Source organism: Mustelus asterias, chromosome 12 (genome assembly GCF_964213995.1).
Source record: "Mustelus asterias chromosome 12, sMusAst1.hap1.1, whole genome shotgun sequence".
NCBI classification, from domain to species: domain Eukaryota; kingdom Metazoa; phylum Chordata; class Chondrichthyes; order Carcharhiniformes; family Triakidae; genus Mustelus; species Mustelus asterias.
Window position 1 is genome coordinate 21,649,568 of NC_135812.1, and position 23,853 is coordinate 21,673,420.

Below are 23,853 nucleotides of genomic sequence, written 5' to 3' on the forward strand. Positions count from 1 at the left end.
GAATCTATGATTCTAATACAGCGTTGGATTTTCATTACAGCTAAGAGCGATGTCAAACTGGTGCTCCTTAATGCCTAGGAATCACATTTCTGTGGCAAAATTAACAATGCGGCGATCCAAATTTGGGAGGCAAGTGAGTTGGTGATATCACACTTTAAGGAATATTCAGGGTGTTTGCACGTTTCTTAAATCAGTCCCTAACTCTAACCTATGTAGAAATTCGTTTTATGGTTATCATCTGCAAGGACGACATTAATAGTACTTCAGTGGTTAAAAAGAGTGCAGAAAGTGAACGGCGATGACATCGTTGGAGGAAAATCTAGGTGTTACACTCAAGTTACACATGTGTACAAGTGGTTAACATCTCTCTTATAAATTGTGGATACCAGTTCCATAAATTGTTTTAAGCGGTATGTTGAAAAGACAAATATGCTGGTCCTCTAATCATAATTGTGTCTCCTCTCCAACAAAAAAAACGAATTTCTGAGGAATTACATTTTTATCAAGGTGCAAGTTTTACTATTCATCTGACCTGTCTTATTGATACATCGCTAAAATTGGTTTAAGCCAATTTTTGTTTGTAAGTAATTGCAGTTAACTGTAAAATCAATGCCGAACATTATTAATTACTGATAATGAAAAGACTCAACGGTTAGACTTTTTTTTACAAATATTGTACCCCGTTACTTGCAACTCGATGTAATTGCAAATGCTAATGCTAAAATGGTGTTTTATCACAAAGTAAACTAAACTGGATAAAGTTCAACTCCCGTGTATTTAAATGACAATCGAGTAAACATTTGATCCTATCTACATTTTCTCTTTAACTTTTAAGTAATGTAATTAAATTAACTATTTGGATAGAGTGGTAGGTACCCATTTCAATGCAAAGACATCAAAGTTATGCAAGCTTTAAAGTTGTTCTAATATAATTTGGGGTGGGTAATTTATAAACGTTGGGAGTCTTAACCAGATCGCGCTTCTGAGGCAGCAATTGACATTTAATGAATAGATAGATAAGTGAAAGCGAGGGTAAGAAACAGCTATTTAATTCTGCCACCATAACTTGGTCATAAACAAGGCACTACATTTAAAGACATTAAAACATCAATTTTTTATTAAAAAGTCACAAATTTATTCAACATGTTTTTCATTTATACAGTGAATGGTCTAATATGCAACGGAGGTCACAGAAGCTTAGGCCTATTATGACAAAAATGATATCATGAGGAATCCTATACTGTATAAAGCAAAAAAGTAGCAGCTATCGACTGCATATTTGACCATGTAGTAAAATTGTTTAAATATTTGACCTTCTGTTTCTGTGAGACACAAAAATAAAATCCTGTATGAATCTATATGGGCATTATTAACAATATGAATGATTCCTACGAGAGAGCTAAAAATTAGCAGAAAGTATATTTTTAACACTCTCTTTCCGAACACTTTCTCCAGTGGATGGTGCAGTGCACCTACAGTAATTGTGCTATGACTTATCTATTTGGCACCTTTCTAGTTTGTTTTCCACTTTTGTAAACATACGCAAAAAAAAAGAAACACTGTACAAACTGGAGCTGTGAACCACAACTCAAAACAAACCCTTTGTACATTTTTCTTGGAAAAACAAAAAAAAAAGTTTGGTTACTTGATGCCCGTTTCTTCAATTCAGATCAAGAGGTTCTAAAATGTTTTCTAAAACATTAAAGTCCTGAATTAAATATAATACGTAAACAGTAGACTCTTTCAGTTCATTCATGAGCTTTATTTGTTGTTCAGCTTTGTGTAGGTAGAGTAGTTTGCGCGTCGAAGTCTTGTGGGCTTCCGAACGCTTTTTTTGTCTTTTCGAGGTCGTTCTGAAATGTGTTCCTTTTGGGTTTTAGGATCCCAGCTTTTGTCGCCCAAGGGTTAAAACTATGTTTAGTCAGCTCGTTCGAACTTTCTCTTTGATTGAAGTTATTTTTTTTTGTTTTAAATTACGATTTTAATGTCTGTTGTAACGAGTTTTGAACTTTGTACTTGCTGTCCGGGCAACGCATTGTCTTTGGGGTTGGGATGAGCAGAGAGAGAGGAAGGAGAGGAAGGAGAGGGAGGGGGCGGGGGGGGGGGGGGCACATCATTGTCAATATTGTCCCTTGACGTTAGTTTCAGCAAATTTCCACTAAATGGGAAGTCGTTACCAAACGGCAGCCTCGTTCATTTCCGGAGGCGGATGTGACAAGTGGCTGGTGTATCCCCCATTGGTGAGGGAGAAAGATGGACTGGGACCCGGCCCGAACACATCCGCCGCCATCGAGTGCATTGACGGTCCAGTCAGGCCCGGCTCCGGGCTTGGAGAGTCCCCGTGAGAGTGAGAGATCATGTCGGTGAACCTCTGGCTGTCGCCCGGTCCCGGCAGGTTGCTTGGGTGATGGCCGGGCAGTGGATGCTCGAGTCCGCCGAGTGGGGTCGCCCCAGGCCCGGAGGAGGGCACGAAACCCAGATCCACTGGAGTCTGAGCTTGAGACGAAGGAGGACCTTGGGGGAAGAAATCGTAATTGCTTCCAGGACCATAATATTCAGTCTGATAATCTGTGGCGGGGGGGGGGGGGGGGGGGGTGAAGAGGAAAACAGCAACTAAATGTAAAATCAAGTAGTCTTAGACATTGGTACACACACGTTGCAGTTCTAAGAAATCAAATAATTAAACTTTGCAATCAAACGGGCTAGATTTTATTGGAGCATATCAGCGTTATTCAAAAGAAAAACGCAAGCCACATGAAATCAAAGTTAAAAAAAACAATCTACCATTTTTACACATTAAAAATACGCCAACCGAATCAAAACTCACGAACAAAGTATTCAATTTGGAATTTAACTTGGTCTTCATAAATTCATAAGATATAGGAGCAGAATTAGGCCATTCGGCCCATCGAGTCTCCTGCGCCATTCGATCATGGCTGATTTGCTCCTCATCCCCATTTTCCTGCCTTCTCCCCATAACCCTTCAACCCATTACCAATTAAAAATCTGAAAGACTTGAACTCTGAATACTTTAGAATTAAAATCGGTGATTTTAGTTAACTTCCTTTGTGCATTGGGGACCCATTAAACGGTTGGTACCTCCTTAACATTAATTGGCCTGTAAAGGCACCAAACTCACAACTTGTTCATGCCTCCCAACGCAGGCACACACACACACACACACACAGTTACAACCTGGCCCATAGATTCACCTGTCAATAAAAAGTCATGCGCATTCCTTTACAAATTATTGCGTTCATTGTTATCCTCCATAAGCTACTCAAACTTGATCTGCTGTCAACCTGCAATCTGTGAACAGAAACTAAACCTCCACCGGCGCCTACATGCTGCTGGGTGCCAACGTGGAATATCATAAAGCGGCCTTGTTGTAACACAGGGCGGCGCGGTAAGCTGGCAATGATCCCTTCTGGCCCAATGATATGCCTTGTGGTTGGGTAATATCTCTGCTTCGGGGATGTAAACAAAACGAAACATGTACAAAATTCTAGAAATTTTAATTTCTGGCAGCCAGAACAAACATTCAGTAAATTCTTTCAGAGCCATGTAACGGGCAATAAAATCAGAACATTTTTTTTGTGGCACACTGAATTATTTTCTCTTTTAGTTAATGATCCTTACATTCTACCACCCCAAACTCCCTTGATCAGAATCACTCTCCGGGCTCACAGTGTGACGTGCACCGTACAAGGCAAACACAATCAAACGTTTTTGTTCTAATTTATGTCCCATTTGTAAATCAGACTGATGTCTTGTTCCCCCCCTCAAGATTTCACCTCTTAAGTGAAAAATGAAGCAGATGCGATTGCAAACAAACGCTTGGGAAACTATTCGGTGTTATTAATCCCTATCACACAGAAGGTCTGGCGCAGCAGGGTCCCAATTTTTTTGAATAATGCTCACTCATTTTACACAAACGCAACCGCTCTCTGGAAACCGCCACTCAACCAGTCATTGTGGAGCTGTCGGCAAATAACAACCTGCCACCGCGCTCTTGCAGTTGGAAAGATCTTGTAAGATTGTTTATTATTCGGAGCCCAGGTTTAAACACGCTCACTTATTAGTTACCAAAGAATTCAATAAAATGTTCGGAAAATAGCGCGCTGCCTAAATGCTCCACAGGTATTAATGTAAAATACTCCCCGCGGGCATTATTTAAACATCCGAGTATCAAAAACAATGGTTTATGTACCAACACAATTTACACCACAAAATCTTCTTAGGGTCTGTTTTCTTTTCAAACAACGGCATTGAATGTTAAATGTGCGCTTAATTCTTTTGAAGGATTTTCTGAAATTCATCTGGATTCTTCTCTTGTAAAACATATTTCGAAACTCAAACGCCGCTGCACTGTTGTGTACACGCCTGGTGGTGCCTTTACAAGTCCGCCTGAATGCATGCTAATTTACATAAGTAAATGAAATGGAGAATATGCATGCTGAAGCTGGCCACTAAGTATAAGCTACATATCGGATGAAAATGATGCTGGTACTTCAGAATCGTCCAATAGCTGTATAGAAGACTTAAATAAATGCGCTCAAATCCGAGCTAATTTGTTCTCACTGTAAGATGGAACCAGGGGGTGTGCCTGGCAGCTGCCCCGTTCACTGCCGTGCTTAAAGCACCTTCTAAAATGCTTTATTTTAAAGGTACTTTGGATGAGACGGCATTGGCGATTTACTGCCATCATAATCTAATGTCAATGAAGTTAAAACTAAACTTCCTCTCCCTATGATTCGCAGTTAAATGAACACAGCAAAGCGCGTTCATTCTCGTTTTCACTTGAAGCGGATGGCAGCACACCTCCTCTTCCTTTCGGAATGAATGGGAAAGGTGTACAAGCTACGATTTAAACGCAAAAGTTGTGACTTGAGGGTGGGGGCATTGGAAGAGGAGCTATGGTTTTGTTCAGAGCCTCCCATATTTCTTCTGTACACTCACACCATATTAATTAAACCCCAGCCCCTCCTGTGTGCTTATTGTCTTCCCTGTGTTCTTGCCATCAAATAACAGCAAGTCTCATGTTTACAATCCACTGGAAGCCCCAGCCAGCCTGTCACTAAACATAAACATGGAAACTTTGTTTCAGAAAAGTTCACAAATGTTATTCCAGCTGACAGTTTAGGAGCGTTCTACCAAATAGATATTTTCGACATCTCGGTATAATGTAAAAATATATATATCATGGGCATTCTAGCGCATTGTTCTTTTAAAATTAAGCCAGTTATATAAATTACAGATAAAATGTATCCATATACAAACCAAACAATTCCAGACCCTGTTCTAACAGCGCCCTGGTCTGAATTGTAATTATAACGTTTACAATTGTATAAAGTAAACATGTTATAAATAAAACGGAAGGACTTGTTTCATATTGCGGGTGTCCATGTTGCACATAGAGAGAGAGCGATGTTTATATATTGGGAAGTTTAAATAGGTAAATGCCGAATGCATAATCTCTAGCAATATAACCTAGCCAAGCCAACCCATAAAGTAATCAAATAGGGCCTAGCCACAAAACAACGATGCTCAACTTTGTGGCATACTCTATGAATGCAACCTGCTTTGTTTGCATTCTGTTCAACTCCAAATCGGAAAACAAAAGCCATTGTTGCAAGCGTAGGAAGACTGAAAACATTTTAAGGTGTTGCGATATCTGTTTAAGAACCCAGAGTAGATGTCAGCCGCAAGCACAACCCCATGGCACTGCATCATTATGTTGTTTTCTGTATATTTTTAATATGGACGGATGTGCACGCATGTTGCGTTATTTTAATTCTTTTTTGTATAATCCTGTTGTGCTCTAGTTTACAGGCTATTTATTGGGGGGCTCCCTGTTCCTCACTCGGTTCACGCACGCAGGAAAGATTGCTTGGTTGATTCGGCATATGAAACTGATCTGACATTGACAAGTAGATCGTTGAGGCAAAAGAGATACTTTAGCCTTAAAATAGCACGGAGAGTCTCTTCGCGTAATCAGTGATTGAATAAGTCAATAATAAATCAATACATGGCTAACTTCATACAGTATTTCAATTGTCCCTCAATACGCGACTGTAAAACTGAATTTGCCGCGTCCCTCTCATTAAATAAGTAATCAGTTTTTAAGCACATCCTGGGGAGTGTTTAACAGAAATGAATTGGGACTTACCCCCGTAGTAATTGAAAGGGCCGTTTCCCATCATGTCAGCTCCGTCGAGGCGATCTCCCAGGGGCCTCATCCGTCTGGGGCTGCGGAAAAACGCGTGTCTACGTGCCCCTAAAGCACTCAGCTGCTTCATCCGCCTCTCCTTAGACCTCCTGTTCTGGAACCAGACCTGGGGCACAAAGCAGCCACAACATTCCTTTTATTTCCACAACCCCGAGTTAATATTAAACCACACATGCAGCGCAAACAGTCCCATCATTCAGAACCAAGGTGAGCCTGCAGCACATCTTTCTTTAAAAAAAAAGCTTCCATTTAATTTTAGACCGCAACATTAATCTCGAGTCAGTCTTGGAACACAGAATGCCAATATTTACATCAGCCTCTAGTATAAGCCGAAAGAAGCTCGAAAGGCTTGCCCAGAATTCGAGGCGAACCCACATTTACAATAGTCATGCAAACGATTCCAGATTTCCCGGTTCCCAGTTATGTAGTGACCATATTTAAAAATGTCACGAATGAAAACTCAACTTCTTTCTTCTCAAATAAAGAATAGACCAACTGGGATACTGCTTCGACTGCTTTTTTTTTGGGGGGGGGGTGGGCCTTAATAATTTAAACAAAGTGCCTTTTAAGATTCTTGGCCAGTTTGCCTTTAAAACGCCCATTAACAAGACAATGGACGCATGAAGTAACAGTTCAGTTCTGAACTTTCTGGTTGAGGTCAATAAATAAAGTTACATTGAATGAGGTAAATTGATGGTTCAGTCAGTTAGCACAGAAGTGCCGCAAATTGAAATATATTTATGTATATATATTCAAGAGTACATATTGCTTTGTTGACAGATGAAGTTTTGTGAAGCCAATTTCAGTTGGCCCTGCACGATTATAAGTAATTGTAATCCCTGACCTGGGACTGGTGTGTTCCAGGGTCAATTGGCTTCTATGAATTACAATGACAGCCTTTTACCCCTTCGGAACCCATTTCAGGATTCTCCATCCCTTTATTTGTCCCACAATTTGGATGAATGGATAAAAATACTCCCCTGTTGCAATGTGGTGACACTGGACCCCCATTACACGGGAATTCCCTTTTTGTACCTGACTTGTCTGGAAGCTGGGCATTAATTAATCGGGAGCGGGTACATCACATCCTTTAAACTCACGCCAATGGTCAACCTAATTCTGCAGCCGGCTTCATCAGATGCCCTACCATTTTCTCCACATCATGACTACCATTTATAACCCAGCTATTCCTGTGCACTTTTGCTGGGCTGTCGGTTTGGTTCCCTAAACAGGGGTAGTTTAAGCCACCTCTGTCCAATTCATGTGATTAATCCGATTTCCTGATCCAGCTATTCTCGGGTACACTCACTTGTTTTTGGTTTGAACCGCTCTGCCGATATCATTGCTACATTTGACCCGCTTTATTATCCCTACCCAGGTTTGCTTGGACGCGGCTTGACCTCTTGGGCGCAGACGTTTGGGTTCTCTCGGCATCCTGTGCTCATTGAGACCTGATTAAAACCAATTATTTCCCCACCTCCCCTTGTTTAGCCTTGTTTCTTGTGCTGCACGCTTTAGATTTTAAACACTTTTCCCCACTGAGGTTTGGCCACCTCGATAATCAATCTTTCGATGCAATAATGCGCTGTGAGGATTTATCCCGGGCCAAAGATATCAATTAACTATACCCGTTATTTCACAATTTTTACCCCCACACCCCTCCTCCACTTGTCATGTTTAGTCTGCTTCCCCGACTTAACTGTTCTTTGTATTATATCGAAACATCTCGTTTCAACAACCCTCCCTAACTTAATTTCCTGAAGTAATTCGTCGCCGTTTAATCCCTCTACATGATTTGTACTGTGCTTGCCTCTCCCTCTCTCCACGTTTTGTTCCCCCCATTGAGCACTCATTTCCAAATGGTCTTCCCTTACCTGTATAACCCTCATGTTTAGCCCGGTTTCCTGCGCTAGCTGCTCCCGGATGTGCCTGGTGGGTTTGGGGGTTGCTGCAAACGCCGCCTTGAGAGTTTCCAGTTGTTTGGCTTTGATGGTGGTTCGGGGACCCCGGCGCTTGGCTCCCAGATTCTGTTCCTCGTTCTCGTTAATGGCAGTCTCTTTATCTGAAATATTGGCGCTTTCTGAGTCTTTTGTGTCATCTTGCAAATGATCTTGAGAATCCGGTGATAAACTTTGATCACTACATGCCGTTACTGTACAACACACAAAATGAAATGGAATGATGTATGAGACCACATCACATCAATAACGCGGTAAGACGATGTTAATTACCGAGAGTGTACCGGTCATTGATATACAGCCCCGCTGGATCGCACAATGGGGGGGGGGGGGGGGATTCTATGAGTTAAAATAGGAGATATCCCAAACAAAGTTAAATTATACAAAGACGGGCGTTCTAAATATTCCTCCTCAACTCTCCCCTAAGCGCATCGCTTTCCACATTACCATCTACACTGAAATGAAAATACAAAAAACGGGAGAGAATGTTGGCACATTTAAAAACCGGAATAAAATGACAGGATGGACATAGAGGAAAGCGTTTACACCAACGCCGTACAAGCGGTGTCTGCTCCCCATGATGTGTGGATATAGCACATGGGATTTATGAAGAATTGAAGGGAATCAACCGGCCAATAATTATGAAAAATGGGGCGGACGTGGAGACTCAAAGCATGTCACACTCTCTTTTGTAATCAAATCCCCGTACAGCCCCAATTCCGAATACTTTACATTTAACACTGACCAGCAGCGCTGTTTTGTGATGGTGTTGCTATTTCGTTTTATAAAACACGTGCGGGCGGGATTCGAGTAATGCTACAAGCCGACTGCTACAATAAGGTTCAGGCTAAACAGTTCACTGGATAACACTGTCGCCCAGATTCCCCCCACCCAGCACACACACACACACAGATACACACACACATGTATTTGGCCTTACCTGACAGCGCGCCGTTTTCTCTCGAATTATTGCTGTTTAAAAAATCGTCCTTGCAAACAAATTTGTTCTCGTCTATGATGTAGAGCTCTTCTCCAGTGGAAAGTTGTTTGTTGCATATCATACAAGTGAAACAGTTCAGATGAAAGACTTTGCTCCTCGCTCTCCTCACCAGATCGCTCGGGGAGATACCCTGATAGCAGCCGGCACACTTGGTACCAAAACGACTGAGGCGCACCACCCAGGAGGGGGAGAAAGAAAAAGTCCAATAAATTTTCAATTTCATTCAGTACAGTTAGCTATTTTAATCCCGGCCGATTAGGACAAGCAAAGCGCAGACACTGGTTTGCCTTTATACAGGGAGGAGGATCAGCGTTGATATTTAATTTATGTTTTGCCCGCATATGTGTGCACCAGCCCACAAGCGGAAACGAAAAGCCACCTATAATTGTACCGGTCCGCGCGTTAGCAAGCAACTAACACAAACCACCCAACTATCGGGGCTGTTACAACGGCGTGGAACAGATTGCTCGCTGGGCCGGTATTTGTTCTTAGTAAAACTATTAAAAACCAGTGCTGGTATTTCTGAGAAATCTATACCAGCAAACTGACCAGAAGTGTCCAGAATGCTGTGGGGAATTCACATGCATGTTATGATCCTTGGTAAAGCCAACGGACTTCAGGTATTATTTGCATCAACTGGATTAATGTGTAGGCTTCCATTTCGATTTAAAAAGCCAGAGTGGACATAAACGTTCCTTAAATGAGTTTTAATTGTCGGTAAAGGTAAAGATACTCATGGTCACAGCGTCCTGGTGTTATCTTTCAGAAGATGCAAACTCTTGAGCTTATTTGTAAGGGTGACGGGACGCCTATCCGATTCCTGGCTTGTTCAGCCTGATACAAAGTTTGCTGACCAGCCCGAGGTATTTTACGTTTTTTATGGTGAAGACATTTCGGTGTATGATTTAATTTCAGTGCACTTCTTCACTAAGATTGTGCTTAACGAAATCGTATCACAAGTGAGCACAAAATACTTTGCCGGGGTTCACCTGCAATTCTATCTAAACCAGGGCGAGGGCTCACCAATATATTCGAGAAAAAGACCTTAAAGGCAGCAGGGGCGGCAATTGAGTGGGGAATGTTTTCGTAACTATCGATGCGGCAGAAAATAGAATAACAATCTATCGAAAACTAAATTTTAAAATAATCTCTTGTCCATGTTGGATGTAAAAATCATTGGATTAATAAACGTTACGTCATTTACAGGTGACGGCAGATTGAAGTGATGACGGCGTATGATCCCGGAGGAGGAAGGAGACTTCAGGAGAGCCTGATTAGAAAGGTCTCCAAACTTGACATTAAACCATTCATTAATAATAACTGAGGAGTTGGCTAGTTCAATCAATGGTTCCGGTGTGTAAGCAATAGGTAAAGGATAACTTTGCTGTCGGGAATTTGAAACAGAACTGGTAGTTTGATTTGAGGGAAGAGATAATATAATTTAAAATGTTAAAACATCTCCTTGGATGGTAAAGCAAGTAAGGGTTATTGATTTAAAAAAAGGAGCAGTAATATTATGCACGGTTGCAAATGAAAGTTATTGTGAACAATGAAAAGTTAGATAAGAATAACTTGCTTAGGAAGCAAGATAAAAAAAACACTACTTTACATCATGCAATATATCTCCTATCAGAATCATCTTGTACATTTTGGTTCTGGGGTTTAGTTCCTATATGGGGGATTGCATTTGTGCAGGTATCTGTGCGGTGATTGCGCTGAGGTGATTGCTGACAAAAGGTTTGCCCATAAACCCTTTTGTCTGTGGTTTCCTCTTCACTTTGTTATTCAAGACCACTTATCATCACATCGTTACAATAAAGTTTAAAAAAATACCGAGAAGGCAGACAGAGTGAATGGATTTCCTCCAGGATTCGTAGTTATTGATCTTTGCTTTAATTTGCCTCAGCAATAGAAACGTGCAAACTCCCCGCCGTGTTCTCGCCTGCCGAATACACATTTTCTGTATTTCAGACCCGCAGAGTTGCTGGACAGGGCTGAACGAAATTGTGCGAATTTCTACCTTCAAGCAATTCAGTTGTTTCATCGAATCGCAAAGCGGTTAAAGTTATCCGAGGAATTAGTACTATATTTACTATACTAATTTATTCGGGTCAGTCAGTCTTTATAATCATGAAAGTTATCCCTGTTTTTTTTAACTAAGGATAATCCGTTACATGCACTAAATAAGGTCCCAATAAATTAAATTAACAGGATAATGTAAAGCAAAGTTGAAGTTCACACCGTATTAATACAACAAGGCACCACCATTCCGACGATGCCTTGGAAAATGCAGCCAAATTGCACTTACCGAAAGAAGTCGTTTTTGCAGTAGAGCTTTCCTTCTCGTGAAAAACATTTTTCTGTTAAATTGCATTTACATTCGCAGCACTGTACACATTTCACATGCCAAGCTCTGTCCAGAACGTTTAGTAGAAACCTATCAAGAATAGGCCTCTCGCACCCCGCACAGTGCACCATTGTCTTTGGATTGTTCCCCGATAATGAGATAGCTGACGGTTAGATATTTGGCTGGTAATAATGAGGTCCTCGAACGTCCAGCACGCTGATCCTTAGAATGGCTCTTATTAAAGGGCGATGCTTTCCAACGGATGAAGTGGCCAGCGGTTTTATTTTTTTGTTGTTGTTGTTCTTGTTTCTGTTGAGGTAGCTGATATGAGTCAAAGCAAACCGATTGCAGGTGTGCTGCTAAAGCAACAAATCGCCCTCTTCAAAAGAAATGACTACAAAACAAAAAAAAATTGGGAAAAAAAAAGAAACTACACTTATCAACAAGCAACAGTGCTGTCACTCCGGAGTATTAAATTGTTGATTTCAACATGATGCACAGAAGATGCCAACTTTGTTTTTTGGTTGGCTTTTGTTTTAATAATAAATACTGCAGTTTGCTTGTCTTGAGTACCATTAGCGAAATAATAATTATAATACATAGATAGATATTAAATACTCCAGACATAAAATATGGGTGACAGGCCTGTGGCAAGCATTGATTTTGATTTCATGATTTAACTTTCCTGGTCTGGTAGAGAAATATCCCCCAGTCGTGTTTACTGTACAGCTAGAGTAGTTGTGTGGGTAAACATGCCAATCACCGGCTGCTCTGGCTGCCTTGCCCGCCGCACGCCCCTCACTCCACTGCATGCTTCCTGGAGCTGGTGCACACCTTATTCACATCGCCGTCACGCGTCCCGCCGCGTCACCGGCGCCCCCGTCCAATCAGCCGCCGCGGCGCCATGGCAACCGCTAATTTATGACACTTTTTTTTCCCCCTGTCGCGCTGTCCTCTCCGCCGTGTTGCCTTTTTCCCCCCACCCCCCTCTGCCTCTCCGACCACTCGCAACATCTCCGCCTCAGAGAAATAAGGCAAGCCGCGGGCCGCTTCCAAAAGGGGTTAGGTATTGTTGCATTGTTGCATTTTGTTGCTTTTGTTGCATTCCTTCGCTCAGTTACGTTTTTTTTGGAGGGGGGGCGGGGGATTGCTTTTATCCACTCCAGTTGCAAGATTAATTTGGTGGAGGGTTGGGGAGCTTTGCTTTCATCCCCTCCCGTTGTAATATTAATTTTGTTGAGGGGTTGAGGGGGGTTTGCTTTTATCCCCTCCCGTTACAATATTAATTTTGGTGGGGAGTTTGCCTTTATCCCTTCCTATTGCAATATTAATTTTGGTGGGGGGTTGGGGGTGTTGCTTTCCTTCCCTCCAGTTGCAATATTAATTTTGGTGAGGGTTGAGGGGGGGGGGGGGTTCCTTTTATGCCCCTCCAGTTGCAATATTAATTTTGCACAGGGGAAGCGCCCGGCTGAGAGGGGGGGCGGGGGGGGGGGGCAGAAAGCAAGTATGTTCAGACCCCCTTTTTTGGGGGGATTGTTTCTTTTTTGGAGGGTTCTTCTCAGCAAGTTTTAATTTTGAGTGCTTGAGTCCAGCAACTGAGATTCAAGGGATTGCTTCCACTTCCCAAGTTATTTATTATTTTGTTGTTTTGCTTGGTTGATGGTCATTCTGCAATGTTGCTGTTGGAGAATGATTGAGTTGTTATTAAAATGGTAAGCCACATTTATTTGCAAAGGGATGGGAAGGGGGGGGGGGCAAGGTGATTCCTTTATCTGATCAACAAACTTAGGAAGTTCGGCAGGTTAGAGGGGGGGGAGGGCTGCTGTGTAGATACCTATCAGCAGGTGAAAATGGAAAAGGAGTATATGACGTTTGATGCAAACACAACGGTGGGGTGAGTCAATAAATAAGTTGCATATGCATGAGCCTTTTTCCCCTGCCTGCAAATGCGTCTTAACCTTTGAAGTGGCATCCGTTAAAACGTGAGAGACGATAGAACAGACCTAACAAGTCATGTTATCACCTCTGCACTTGTTGACGAATGTCCTACTCAAAAGGGAAATGCTTACTTGCAATATTTAATGGACGTCCCACTAACCCAACCTCCCCCCCCCACCCCCCTCCCCCATTAATCTTGAACTCGACACCAAATAGTGGTTGGCCATATTTGCATAGTTAGTGTTAGAATGAAAAGTTTTGATTTTTTTTCTGATGTGTGTATTGCGTCTCGCGTCAGCGCGGATGGAAACAAGACAAGAAAGGCTTACCCTGCAGTCAGCCTCTCTAACAGTTGACAGATCTCAGCTGCCAAAGCCGTGGGCGCCGTGAAAGTTGAAAATTTGCATTCAGCTCAGACGCTTCCCATACTTCTTTCTCTCCCCCACCCAGACCCCCCCCCAAAAAAAAATAAATGTCTGCAGCACCACAGTCCGCCCCAGATAAATCTTTCTCTTGCGGCCAGAAGTAGTTGTAGAGTGGGGGAACCCGAGCGTCTCGCCGGGCAGAGGAACGGCAAAGGATGAATGAGGAGGCTAAGAGTAACCGATCTCTCCGGATAGGATCCTGAGGCCACCTCCAGTTCCATTTCAATCGGCCTTGAACGGGAGTTAATCCGGGGATGCAGATTGCTTGGGAAACCCACGCATACTGTTTGGTGTGCATTCATTTTGGGTATTCCATAAGACATGTGAACCCGTCTTCTGCGGCAGCGTCTTAACACCTCAATTAGCGAATCAACTCGATTGCGAGACAGCGTTTGAACTTTTCACATCGCATTGCTTTAACGAGTTCCGAGCAAACCTATAGCCAGTCCTTATTTTGACAAAATATTCTACCATTTCCTGTCGGGGTTTCTCATCTTGTCATTGATGCCCAGACCGTTCAATTTCACACAACTTTGTAGCTTCCCAAATCTTATCCCACCTCCCCCCCCCCCCCCCCCACGCCCCCCGCACCCCACCCGGACTAAGCATTGACATATTGGGTTGACAATTGCTGTGTCGCAATGTGTACCGACGTCGCCAATTAATTCAACACTCACATGTTCACCATTTGGAACAGAGCAATTTCCCACCCAGTTCTGTTCTTTCACAACGGAAATATGTCTAAGCGTCCAAATAATCTTAAGCTTTAATTTCTAACCGGGAAACCCAATAGGCAGCAGTTGCTGTGTAGTTTCTGACAAATGAAAAGTGCAAATAAATAGGCCTTATTCCCTGCAGACTAGGGGGCCATCTGGGTGAAAACTCCTAGAATTAGGAGGAGCAAGGGAACATCCTGATAAAGGTGCAGCATTTAGTGAGCGCCAACTTTTCCTTCGCTTAGGTGCTCGCCTTTTCTTTGCATTTGACGCCCCTCCGTACAGAATCCCCCCCAAAAACAGACGCTTCCCAGTTTATGTCCCACGAACCATCTTTGTGATAAACGTAAAAGAAAAGTAATCAATAAATCCCTTCTGCATATGGGGGCTGCTCATGCAAAAGGGAGAGAGAGAAGCGTGGCTGCGTACGGAGCTGGCACTCCAGACTTCACAGTGACAGCTGTAGTCTTCTATCTAGGGACCCTTTTTTTTCCTTTTGACTCTCTCCCCAGATGACATGTGTTGGTCAGGAATGAATAGAGATAAGAGATGAGCAACATCTTTGCGGCCATCATTTCTATCTCCGCTCCCAAGATTGTGTTCAGCTGCAAAGCATCTGGTTGTATTAGCGCTGCACAAGCTTCTGTCGCGCCGTATCAAAAGAGTTCTGCAGTTGGGTGACAGAAGTCGTTCACTCCGCCACCTCGCACAGCCCACACCACCAGAAGCCAACACGAAACTGCTCCCCAGTTTGTGCATTTAATAGGGTTGTGCAACTAATCACAACATCCGGCAAACCCTAGGCCCGCCTATAAAGGTGAAACTGAGTCGAAATAAGTTCCTTCCAATCACGTGATGGGGGTGTTAAAAGTGAAATTTGTGGGACAATTTGACGCCGAGGCATTTCTAAATCTGTAAAAGAGGCTGGTTCGAATATGTGTGTGGTTTTTTTTGCTGTTGTGCTTGTTGTTGGGGAGGTTTGGGTGGAATTAATTGATCAGGCCTCGTTCTGCATAAAGCCGGAATCTCAAGATAGGAGCCACCCTCACTGGCAATATCCTTTCACTCTGCAAAGGACTGAAGTGGAATCTAATCAAGCCGGCATAAACAACGCTGCAAACAGTGTGACCCGGCATTGTAAGCGGACTCTCCCCCTGTTAGACATCCACTTTTGGTTGGTAAAAGTAGATTGTGTGAAGCGATTGTTGGGCACGTTGCAAAGGGTTGCTGGGTAGATTTGAATTCGAGCAGCTCGCCAGATAGAATACGTATGTGGGCCAAAATAGGCTGCCCCAATTTACTCCAGAGTATTGTGTCTTTGCACTGGTATGTATTTTTAAAAATGAGGGTAATAATAATGAGGGTTGAGCTGACGTGAAAAGAAACATAATGTCCCGAGGTGGAGCGTTTAGAAGATGACACAAAATAATCCTTCTTGACACTTCAACTTCCAACCGTGAATTCTGTTTTAATTCTTTCCCTTGCCCCCTACAGCACCCTCCCTCTCCACCCCCCCCCCCCCCCCCCCACAAACACACACACCCACACAAGGCGACAATCATTGACAGGGCGATTTCACAACACTTCATCTCAGAAATGGCCATGGCTCGGAGGAGGAGATTATCGGCAGAAGGCTCAAAGGCTGGCGGTATAAACAGATCTAGAATCTCTTTAGCTTCACGAAAACAAGGACAGAAGCAGCCAGAGTCGCAGCCAATGGTTGTCAGCGCGGAATGGAGGGAGATATCGATTGAAAGTGAGGACCCAGTCAATGTGCATGAATGTTAACCGGCCCAAACACAATTCACAAACTCAGCCTTTTCCTTTGCACAGCAGGATGCGAGTTTCTCGACCTTGTCCACACAAAATAGGTGCCCCTACTCCTCATCTCTCTCTTTCCAGCGTGTTTTAATTACATTCTACCTTTATATTATGACTAACGTGTATGGCCCACGCGGTGCGTTAACCCGTACATCCAATTATGCAGACAATATAATATTAACATCAATGTTTGTGAGCGGTCAGCACTTTTATATAATGACATGCATCTCTGTGGTGAACATACCGTTTATATGGCTGACTAATGGCCACAACATATTGAAATACACTAGGATAATTACCTGTTATCAAATAAAGAGAATGGGAACGTCGTTAATCTATTTTAACACGTTTATTAAAGTTCTGTTATTTCAAAAGAACACGTTTTGTCTTGTCACGTTCGATGCAATTTGCAATTCACTTCCTAGACCCGAGCGGATGTTTTTTTTAAACCGTTGATGCTCGTTTGGAGAGCCGCTGCAGACACGATGGGCCAAATGGCCTCCTTCTGCGCCGCAGCGACTCGGTGATAGTAGGTATGTTCGCTCAGTAAGGAGGGCAGTTTATCAGATAGAGACGAGGAAGACTTACAGAGATTCAATCTGTAAATAACCCCCCCCCCCCGAACAATAATTAGCACAGAATACATGCAATGAAGAATTAAGGTGAGGTCCGGTCAGTTGCAATTGTAATTTGGTATTTTGTAACTATATATGCACCTAATTACTATTGAAAAGGGAGTACAATGGAATATCGCCACTTGCATCGACTATTCGTAAATGCAAAATTAATAATCATCACCATTCAATACAAACACAAGTTATGTCCTATTATCAACATTATCACTGCTGGGAGAGGGGGGGCATTTAAAATAAAATGTTCTTGCCAATTCTACAAACATTTAAAATCAACCAAACCAAGGCTTTCTGTTTAGACTCAATAAATAGTCGACCGGAATGAACATAAAGTACCTTCAATGTGTATAATTACAGTAACAGAGAGAGACTCGGGATTTCAGTATCGTTGATGCCAGGGGTCAGAAAATTTGAATGGGTTCAGGAAAGCGCTGGGAATGTAAGTGGAGGGGAAGTTTGCCAAGTTCAGGTTTACAAGGATTCTTTTTGTCGTCCTGTTTTTAACCATGGAACTCCTTTCCACTCTCCACCCCCCACCCCCACCCCACCTCCAGCACAAGTGACTCTCTGCCCGCCGCCATCAGACTGGTCGCTTCGTTTGTCAAAACCCCCAGACACCCCACCTTGACCTCTGTGTCGGAAGATGTGGGTGACACCTGTGATGGACTGAGAAAACTGCAGAGCGCTCTAGCTGAGGGGGCTGTGATCGGCCAAGTGCGACGGGGATTACAAACGACTGAAAGAACACTCCCTGTGAGTGAGTGAGTGAGTGCAGCAGTAAGTGTAACACAACAGGCAGGCCGGCATCAAACGCACCACGAGTTGATTCGCCGCTGGAAACTCCGGCACGCCAGACAGAAAAGACCTCAACAATATTTTCAAAACTTTTTACCATCCGCGCTGTCAGCGAACTTATATCCAGCTCTCCAATAGCACATGAACACCAGCCCTGTACAAGGCAAACTCACCTCCTTCTTAACACAAGTACAACATTGGACATTTTTACTGCATTCATGGATTAAGTCATTTAACCGCATGATTAAAGTTTGAAATTCAATCGTGGCTTTCAAAAGTGAATTGGATAAGTAGTTGAAGTGAATTTGGGATGGGGGAGGGAGGGGTGGGGGGGCGGGGGGCTGCTTTCTGGATTTCTCTTGCAGGCACCCAGAGAGTGGTCAGTCTGTGGAATTTGCGGCCACAGAAAGTAGTCGAAGCCAAAACCTTGTATGTTTTCAAGAATTAGTTAGATAAAGCTCTTGGGGTGAAGGGGACCAAGTGATATTGAGGGGAAGGCGGGATGAGGCCATTGAGTTGGATGATCAGCCATGATCATAATGAATGGCGGAGCAGGTTCGAAGGGGCGAATGGCTTCCTCCTGCTTCTATTTTCTATGTTCATGGACTGGACGGGCTGAATAGCCTCCTCCAATTTTGTAACCTTTCTATGTTTCAATAGGGTAAAACTTTCTGGCTAGAATTTGTTTGCAATTATGCTTAAATCAGTGTATCTGAGTACGATATACGGCAGCAATAGAAGGATGGATACAATTCGCTCGATTGCTGCAAAACACACAAGAAGGCATTCAGTCAGTGACATATAAAATGAATAAAATGGCACGGAGTCATACTTATACTCCGAGGCTGTTGACCAACGTGTTTCGGTGACCCTTATTTGCCTTTTTCCCACACCGTTTTCCTTCCGTATCTTAATTCCAATAGGCGCGATTATCAGGAAGACAAGATTCAAGAGGACGGGAAGGTATACCATTGACATAAACACAGTACCGAATAATGAACACACAGTTAAACTACCGATGGCAGAATGCATTCTGGAAGTAAGATTTGCACACAGACAAGAGGTGGTCGTTAGGAACACTGTCACCTAGCTTAACATTTCCATCCAGCTAACGAGACATGTTTGTAATTGTAATGGCGACCCGGTAATATGATTGGGAGTAAACTACTGAATAACTTTATATGTAAGATCAGATCAGGTCTGAGTAACTTCCCATTAGTTGTGAATAGGAAGTAAGCCGCTTTTGGAGCAAAATTTCAGCCACATACAGACACATTATTGCTTCTCAAACACTTATGGACCTGACAAACTACTTGAACCCCAATTTGTATTTGATTAGTTGGAGCAGCAAGCTATTTGTTGGTATTTCCAATAAGACGTCAATAAGGCATATTTCCGGGAAGTTATCAAGTCGAATTCTGTACACGACTCTCCGATAATCACGCGTTCCCCTGTCACCTTAGTAATTCTAACGGTATATGGAACAAAAACAGTCCATCATTACTGATAATGTTGCACGTATAACCGCAATTATAGGTTGCGAAGGTCGATCGTATAATAGATTTAAACAGAATCATAGTCCTTCCAGGTAGCAATGGGAAATGAATGAACAAATCATTCACCAACTCCTCCCAAACTAAAGAAGCTCTAACTATCAATATTGAGATCCAGAAATTACATGAGGGCGCAACAGCATAAGTTGTTTTTAACAATACTCTAGCTTACACTAATAGACCAACATTGTAGTCTTAGGACTATAGACTGTGGTTCCCAAAGCATCGACAGCTAATAGTTACCGTGAATTAAACTTTTGATTGATCTAAAACTATCTTTTTCTCGGCTGGGTTGGGTGGAGTGGTGGAGCGGAAGTGGGGGGGGGGGGGGGGGGCGGGAAGAGGTCACCAATACATTTGAACTAAACCTAGGTGGGTAATGGGGGGGGGGGGGGGGGAGTTAAAATATAAGCAAGTAGTGCAGCCTTGTTCTATATATCCAATCGTTTTGCAGAACTTGGAAAGAATCTTGAGTTAACTATCTCTGAGGATATTGCTTCTAATAACAGACGGCCAGATGTTGTTAGCAGAACTATAATGTGTGTTTGAATCCATAGCATTAAAACAGAATATTAATAAGGAATTACTGTTTCTTATTGTGTTGCTTGTTTTAAATAAAATACAGTGCATAACTTCATTACAACATGGACAACTGCAGAACCAACATTATTCGAACTTCGTGCTACTAATTGGGGTTGGGGCTTCTGAGGAGGGGAAGATTTCCCGAGCTCCTGCGACTCAGCGGGGCCCTGCATCTCGTCTCTTCCCAGGATAGGGAGGGCAGAAATCACAACATCTGCCAGTCGGGTCGAGATATTGACCAAAAACAAAGCAGCGCGACATTTCCCCCGATTAAAAATCTCACTGACAGCCTGGGTTAGAAATTCGATGAAGTTTATAGATCTTCCTGTAGTCATGTCACTGGGACAGCTGCTAGTTTCACTCCAAACCCAATAATCTACAGGCACAACAATGTCATTTCTTTCCCCCACCCACCCACTCCCCCCCGCCTCTCTGTTTTTGTTCCCCTCATTAACTCCCAGGTCCAACGCCAAACTTTCAGTCGGGGGGGAGAAACTTTTAGATTAGCCGTGACATCGATCAACTGCATTTTACCCTAGGAACCTTATACCACTTCCACAACGTTTAGTAAATGCTCCAATTAATCATCGCCGTCAACAGATAGGATTGAGACGCTCAAAATACATGTTTTCCGAAAACATAACGGGGGTGGGGGGAGAGGTGGCAAATTGTCCACCCAACGTTGAGTTTCGCAGAATGATGCCGTTGCAAGCGGACGATACTATCAGTGCAAATGTCGAGGAGGCAAAGAACACATGCTACAAACTGATGCGAGCGCCTGATAAATTGCAATCAGCCCCAACACTACACCGGGGGCCTGGGAATAACGGCGGGCACAGAAATACAAATGTGCTTATCAATGGCTTTACACTGAGAGAGACAGAGTGAAGAGAATGCGAGGGAGAGAGAGAGAGAAGGGGGAAGAGAGTATATTGAAAAGGAGAACAGTGTCCCCTAAGAGTGTGATCCCAATCCCAGCTCATCCATCTTCATTGTCTGAATGTGTGTGTGTGTATTTGTGGTCACCGCAGTTCTAGCATAAGAGGCACCGGCTAAGCCTTATTTTATTCCTTCTAGATGGGGAAGGGGTGTGGGGGGGGGGGGGGGCGGTGGTAAGAGCAGTTTTTTTCTCTCGCTGGGAACTGGTGCTGGGGGAGAGATATTTTATTTATATTTTACGGTTTTATGTTAGCGACGTGTCAGGGAGACAAAATAAATTGTTAATGCATAAGCAAAACCCGACTGCTTTGGCTTGCTGCGTGTCAGCACTGTATGGAAGGAGTGGTGATGTGGGATTTAGGACGGATGGGAGGCTCTGAGGGATTTAAGTTGGAAATTACTCTCTCCTGTACAAAATCAGTGAGTGATGATGGGCTTTCCGACTACATTTTGAAAGCGTTGGTCCTAGGGCAAAGGAATGGTTCTGGTTTACTTTTTAAAAAAAGGCGAGGGAGCACTGGGTAAGAAAGAGCAGTTTGACAGAAGAATAGGCTCTGACAACAAAGCAGGTTCCCAATGTCTCCTGGATTTCGCTTTGCCTATGGTTTGATTATGCCTTTTCCAAACCCATCATATTCATGTAAGTTACAATTCAAGACCACGGCCTTTTCTTAAAAAAAAGATACATGGCACTGTGTCCATAAGTTCAAGAGGCGGCACGGGACTTCAGTCCATACGCAATGCTTGTTTAAGCACCTGTATTATAGGGGTATTCTGCCTCTCAACCATCCGCACAAAACGATGGCAACTATCGTAAGGAATGCAAACAGATGGAACCGTTTTTTTTTCATTCATTCGTGGGACATGGGCGTCGCTGGCATTTATTGTCCTTGAGAAGGTAGTGGTGAGCTGCCTTCTTGAAATGCTAATACAACTGAGTGGCTTGCTGGGCCATTTCAGAGGGCAGTTGAGAGTCAACCACATTGCTGTGGCTCTGTAAACACAGGCAGGCCAGACCGGGTAAGGGCAGCAGAGTTCCTTCCCTAAAGGTCATTAGTGAACCAGATGGGTTTTTCTGACAATGGTTTCATGATCATCAGTAGATTCTTAATTCCAGACTTTCTATATTGAATTCAAATTCCACCATCTGTGTGGCGGGATTCAAACCCGTGTCCCCAAAACATTCACTGAGTTTCTGGATTAATAGTCTAGTGATAATACCACTAAGCCTTCCCAATTAATAAATATTAACAACAATACACCGTTTGCAGAAGGTTGGCCCCAAACAATGCATTAAACCCAGTAGAGGAATGGAATACAATGGAGTGGGCACTTTCCAGCCATGTGTGCACCATTGTTGGTCAGAGCAAGTGATGCTGTTTAATTTGATGAGTGAAAACTCATATCCAACCCAACAACTGATATACAGACCGGCTCCCTTTACCAGCTGAGCTGCTGCCAGGAAGCTTCCTTCCAACAGCAAGGAAACTTCAGGCAGCGGCAATATTTTATGCTCCTGTTGTCATTTGTGTCCCAAATGTTACAGGCGCACAAATGCTTCTGGAACTGTTAAGGCTTCCAGCTCATATTTCATATGTGTAAAATAAGGAGCTGTGGAGGGGTAATTTGAATTTACTGCACACCTGAATGACTGCATACAAATAGGCATGACATTTGCAGTGGTTGTCCTAAAAGACTGTATTAAACCTCTTGAAATCTAATCTGCAGCCTCCTAAAATAGCGCATCTATCTCGCAATGTTTTTTTCTCCTGCTGTATAGTAAAATGAATCCTGCCATTACAACCTATTTTCCAGGGTTGGCACAGTCTAGGAAACACGACGTGTAAAGTAGCATTTAAGTATTATAGCCTCACAACTTCGCAGGTTGCTGAAGACAACGCCTATTTAAACAAATAAAATGCCTCGAATGAAACGACATTATTCATCTGAAATTAATTTGAAGAGGGACTTGATTTCTGCAGGCTTTCTTCTGTGACATGAGTATTGAATCGAGGGCGATTTATATTTTTAAAGAAAAGATACTTAAAGGCACTGTTTCTATCTATGCTGGTCTCAAATATATGCGTCGTTCGCGCGATGTTGTCTCTTTAATTGCAAAAAAAAAGTTATTTACAACCATCAGACTGGTGGCAGTTAAAAGGGGTTACTCATTCTCGCGGCCCGGCGTTGTTTGTGCGACTGGTTGTTTTTGCAGGCACCTCTTCATTGCGGGTTGTAAATAAAGGCGGTTCAGTGGATTGCGGGCGGGTCAGAGTTCTCACCTTGACTGGGAGAGGTTGGCCCAAATGTTGGCCGACGAGGTAACAGGAGAGCTGCAGGCAACACCGATGGGTGGCCACTTGGTCAGACTTGGAGGAGTGTCAAGTTGAGGGAGAGTGTTGAGGTGGAACAAGTGACATTCCAAACTTTAGGATGTGGGGGGAGGGGGGGGTGTCGGCGGTGTCAGGAGTCAGTTTAACCTTTATCTGGCCTTTGCCTCGAATCTGGCCTTGGTAACAATCGGTTAAAGGTACAATGTCTTTGATGTGTTGTGGGCGATTTATGAGTAGCAGCGTTGACACTGAGACATTCGGAGCTTTCTTTTTTATGGGAAAAAAGAGAGGTTCCTAATTTATTTCACCTTCGCAGACTCTAACTTGCAAATAAGACGAATAACTCACAAAACGACAGACGCAGATCAGAATGCCTTATGGAAAAAAAATCTACACGAGGAAGAATATCGATATGATGTAAATAGGGAGGACCATGAGATAATAAATGGAAGTGTTAAAAAAAAGCAGAACCAATATACAATCAGAAACAGAGAAATATTCCCCGCAACCTAAAGTCCTGAAATTACTGAAAAAGATCATTTCGAATAATAACTAACACCTGATTTCGAAGCCTGCTACAATGAA

The 23,853-nt window shown here is 43.1% G+C and overlaps 1 protein-coding gene across 1 annotated transcript; it reads right to left on the reverse strand.

Moving 5' to 3' along the window:
* Positions 1-2,173: 2,173 nt before the first annotated feature.
* LOC144501902 (LIM/homeobox protein Lhx1-like) lies at positions 2,174-11,665 on the reverse strand. The gene is made up of 5 exons (XM_078225938.1): positions 11,496-11,665; positions 9,128-9,351; positions 8,104-8,381; positions 6,170-6,335; positions 2,174-2,568 (listed from the first exon to the last, which is right to left on the reverse strand). Exons 1-5 carry the CDS (start codon positions 11,663-11,665, stop codon positions 2,174-2,176), a joined length of 1,233 nt encoding a protein of 410 aa, XP_078082064.1.
* Between the last annotated feature and the right edge of the window lie 12,188 nt (positions 11,666-23,853).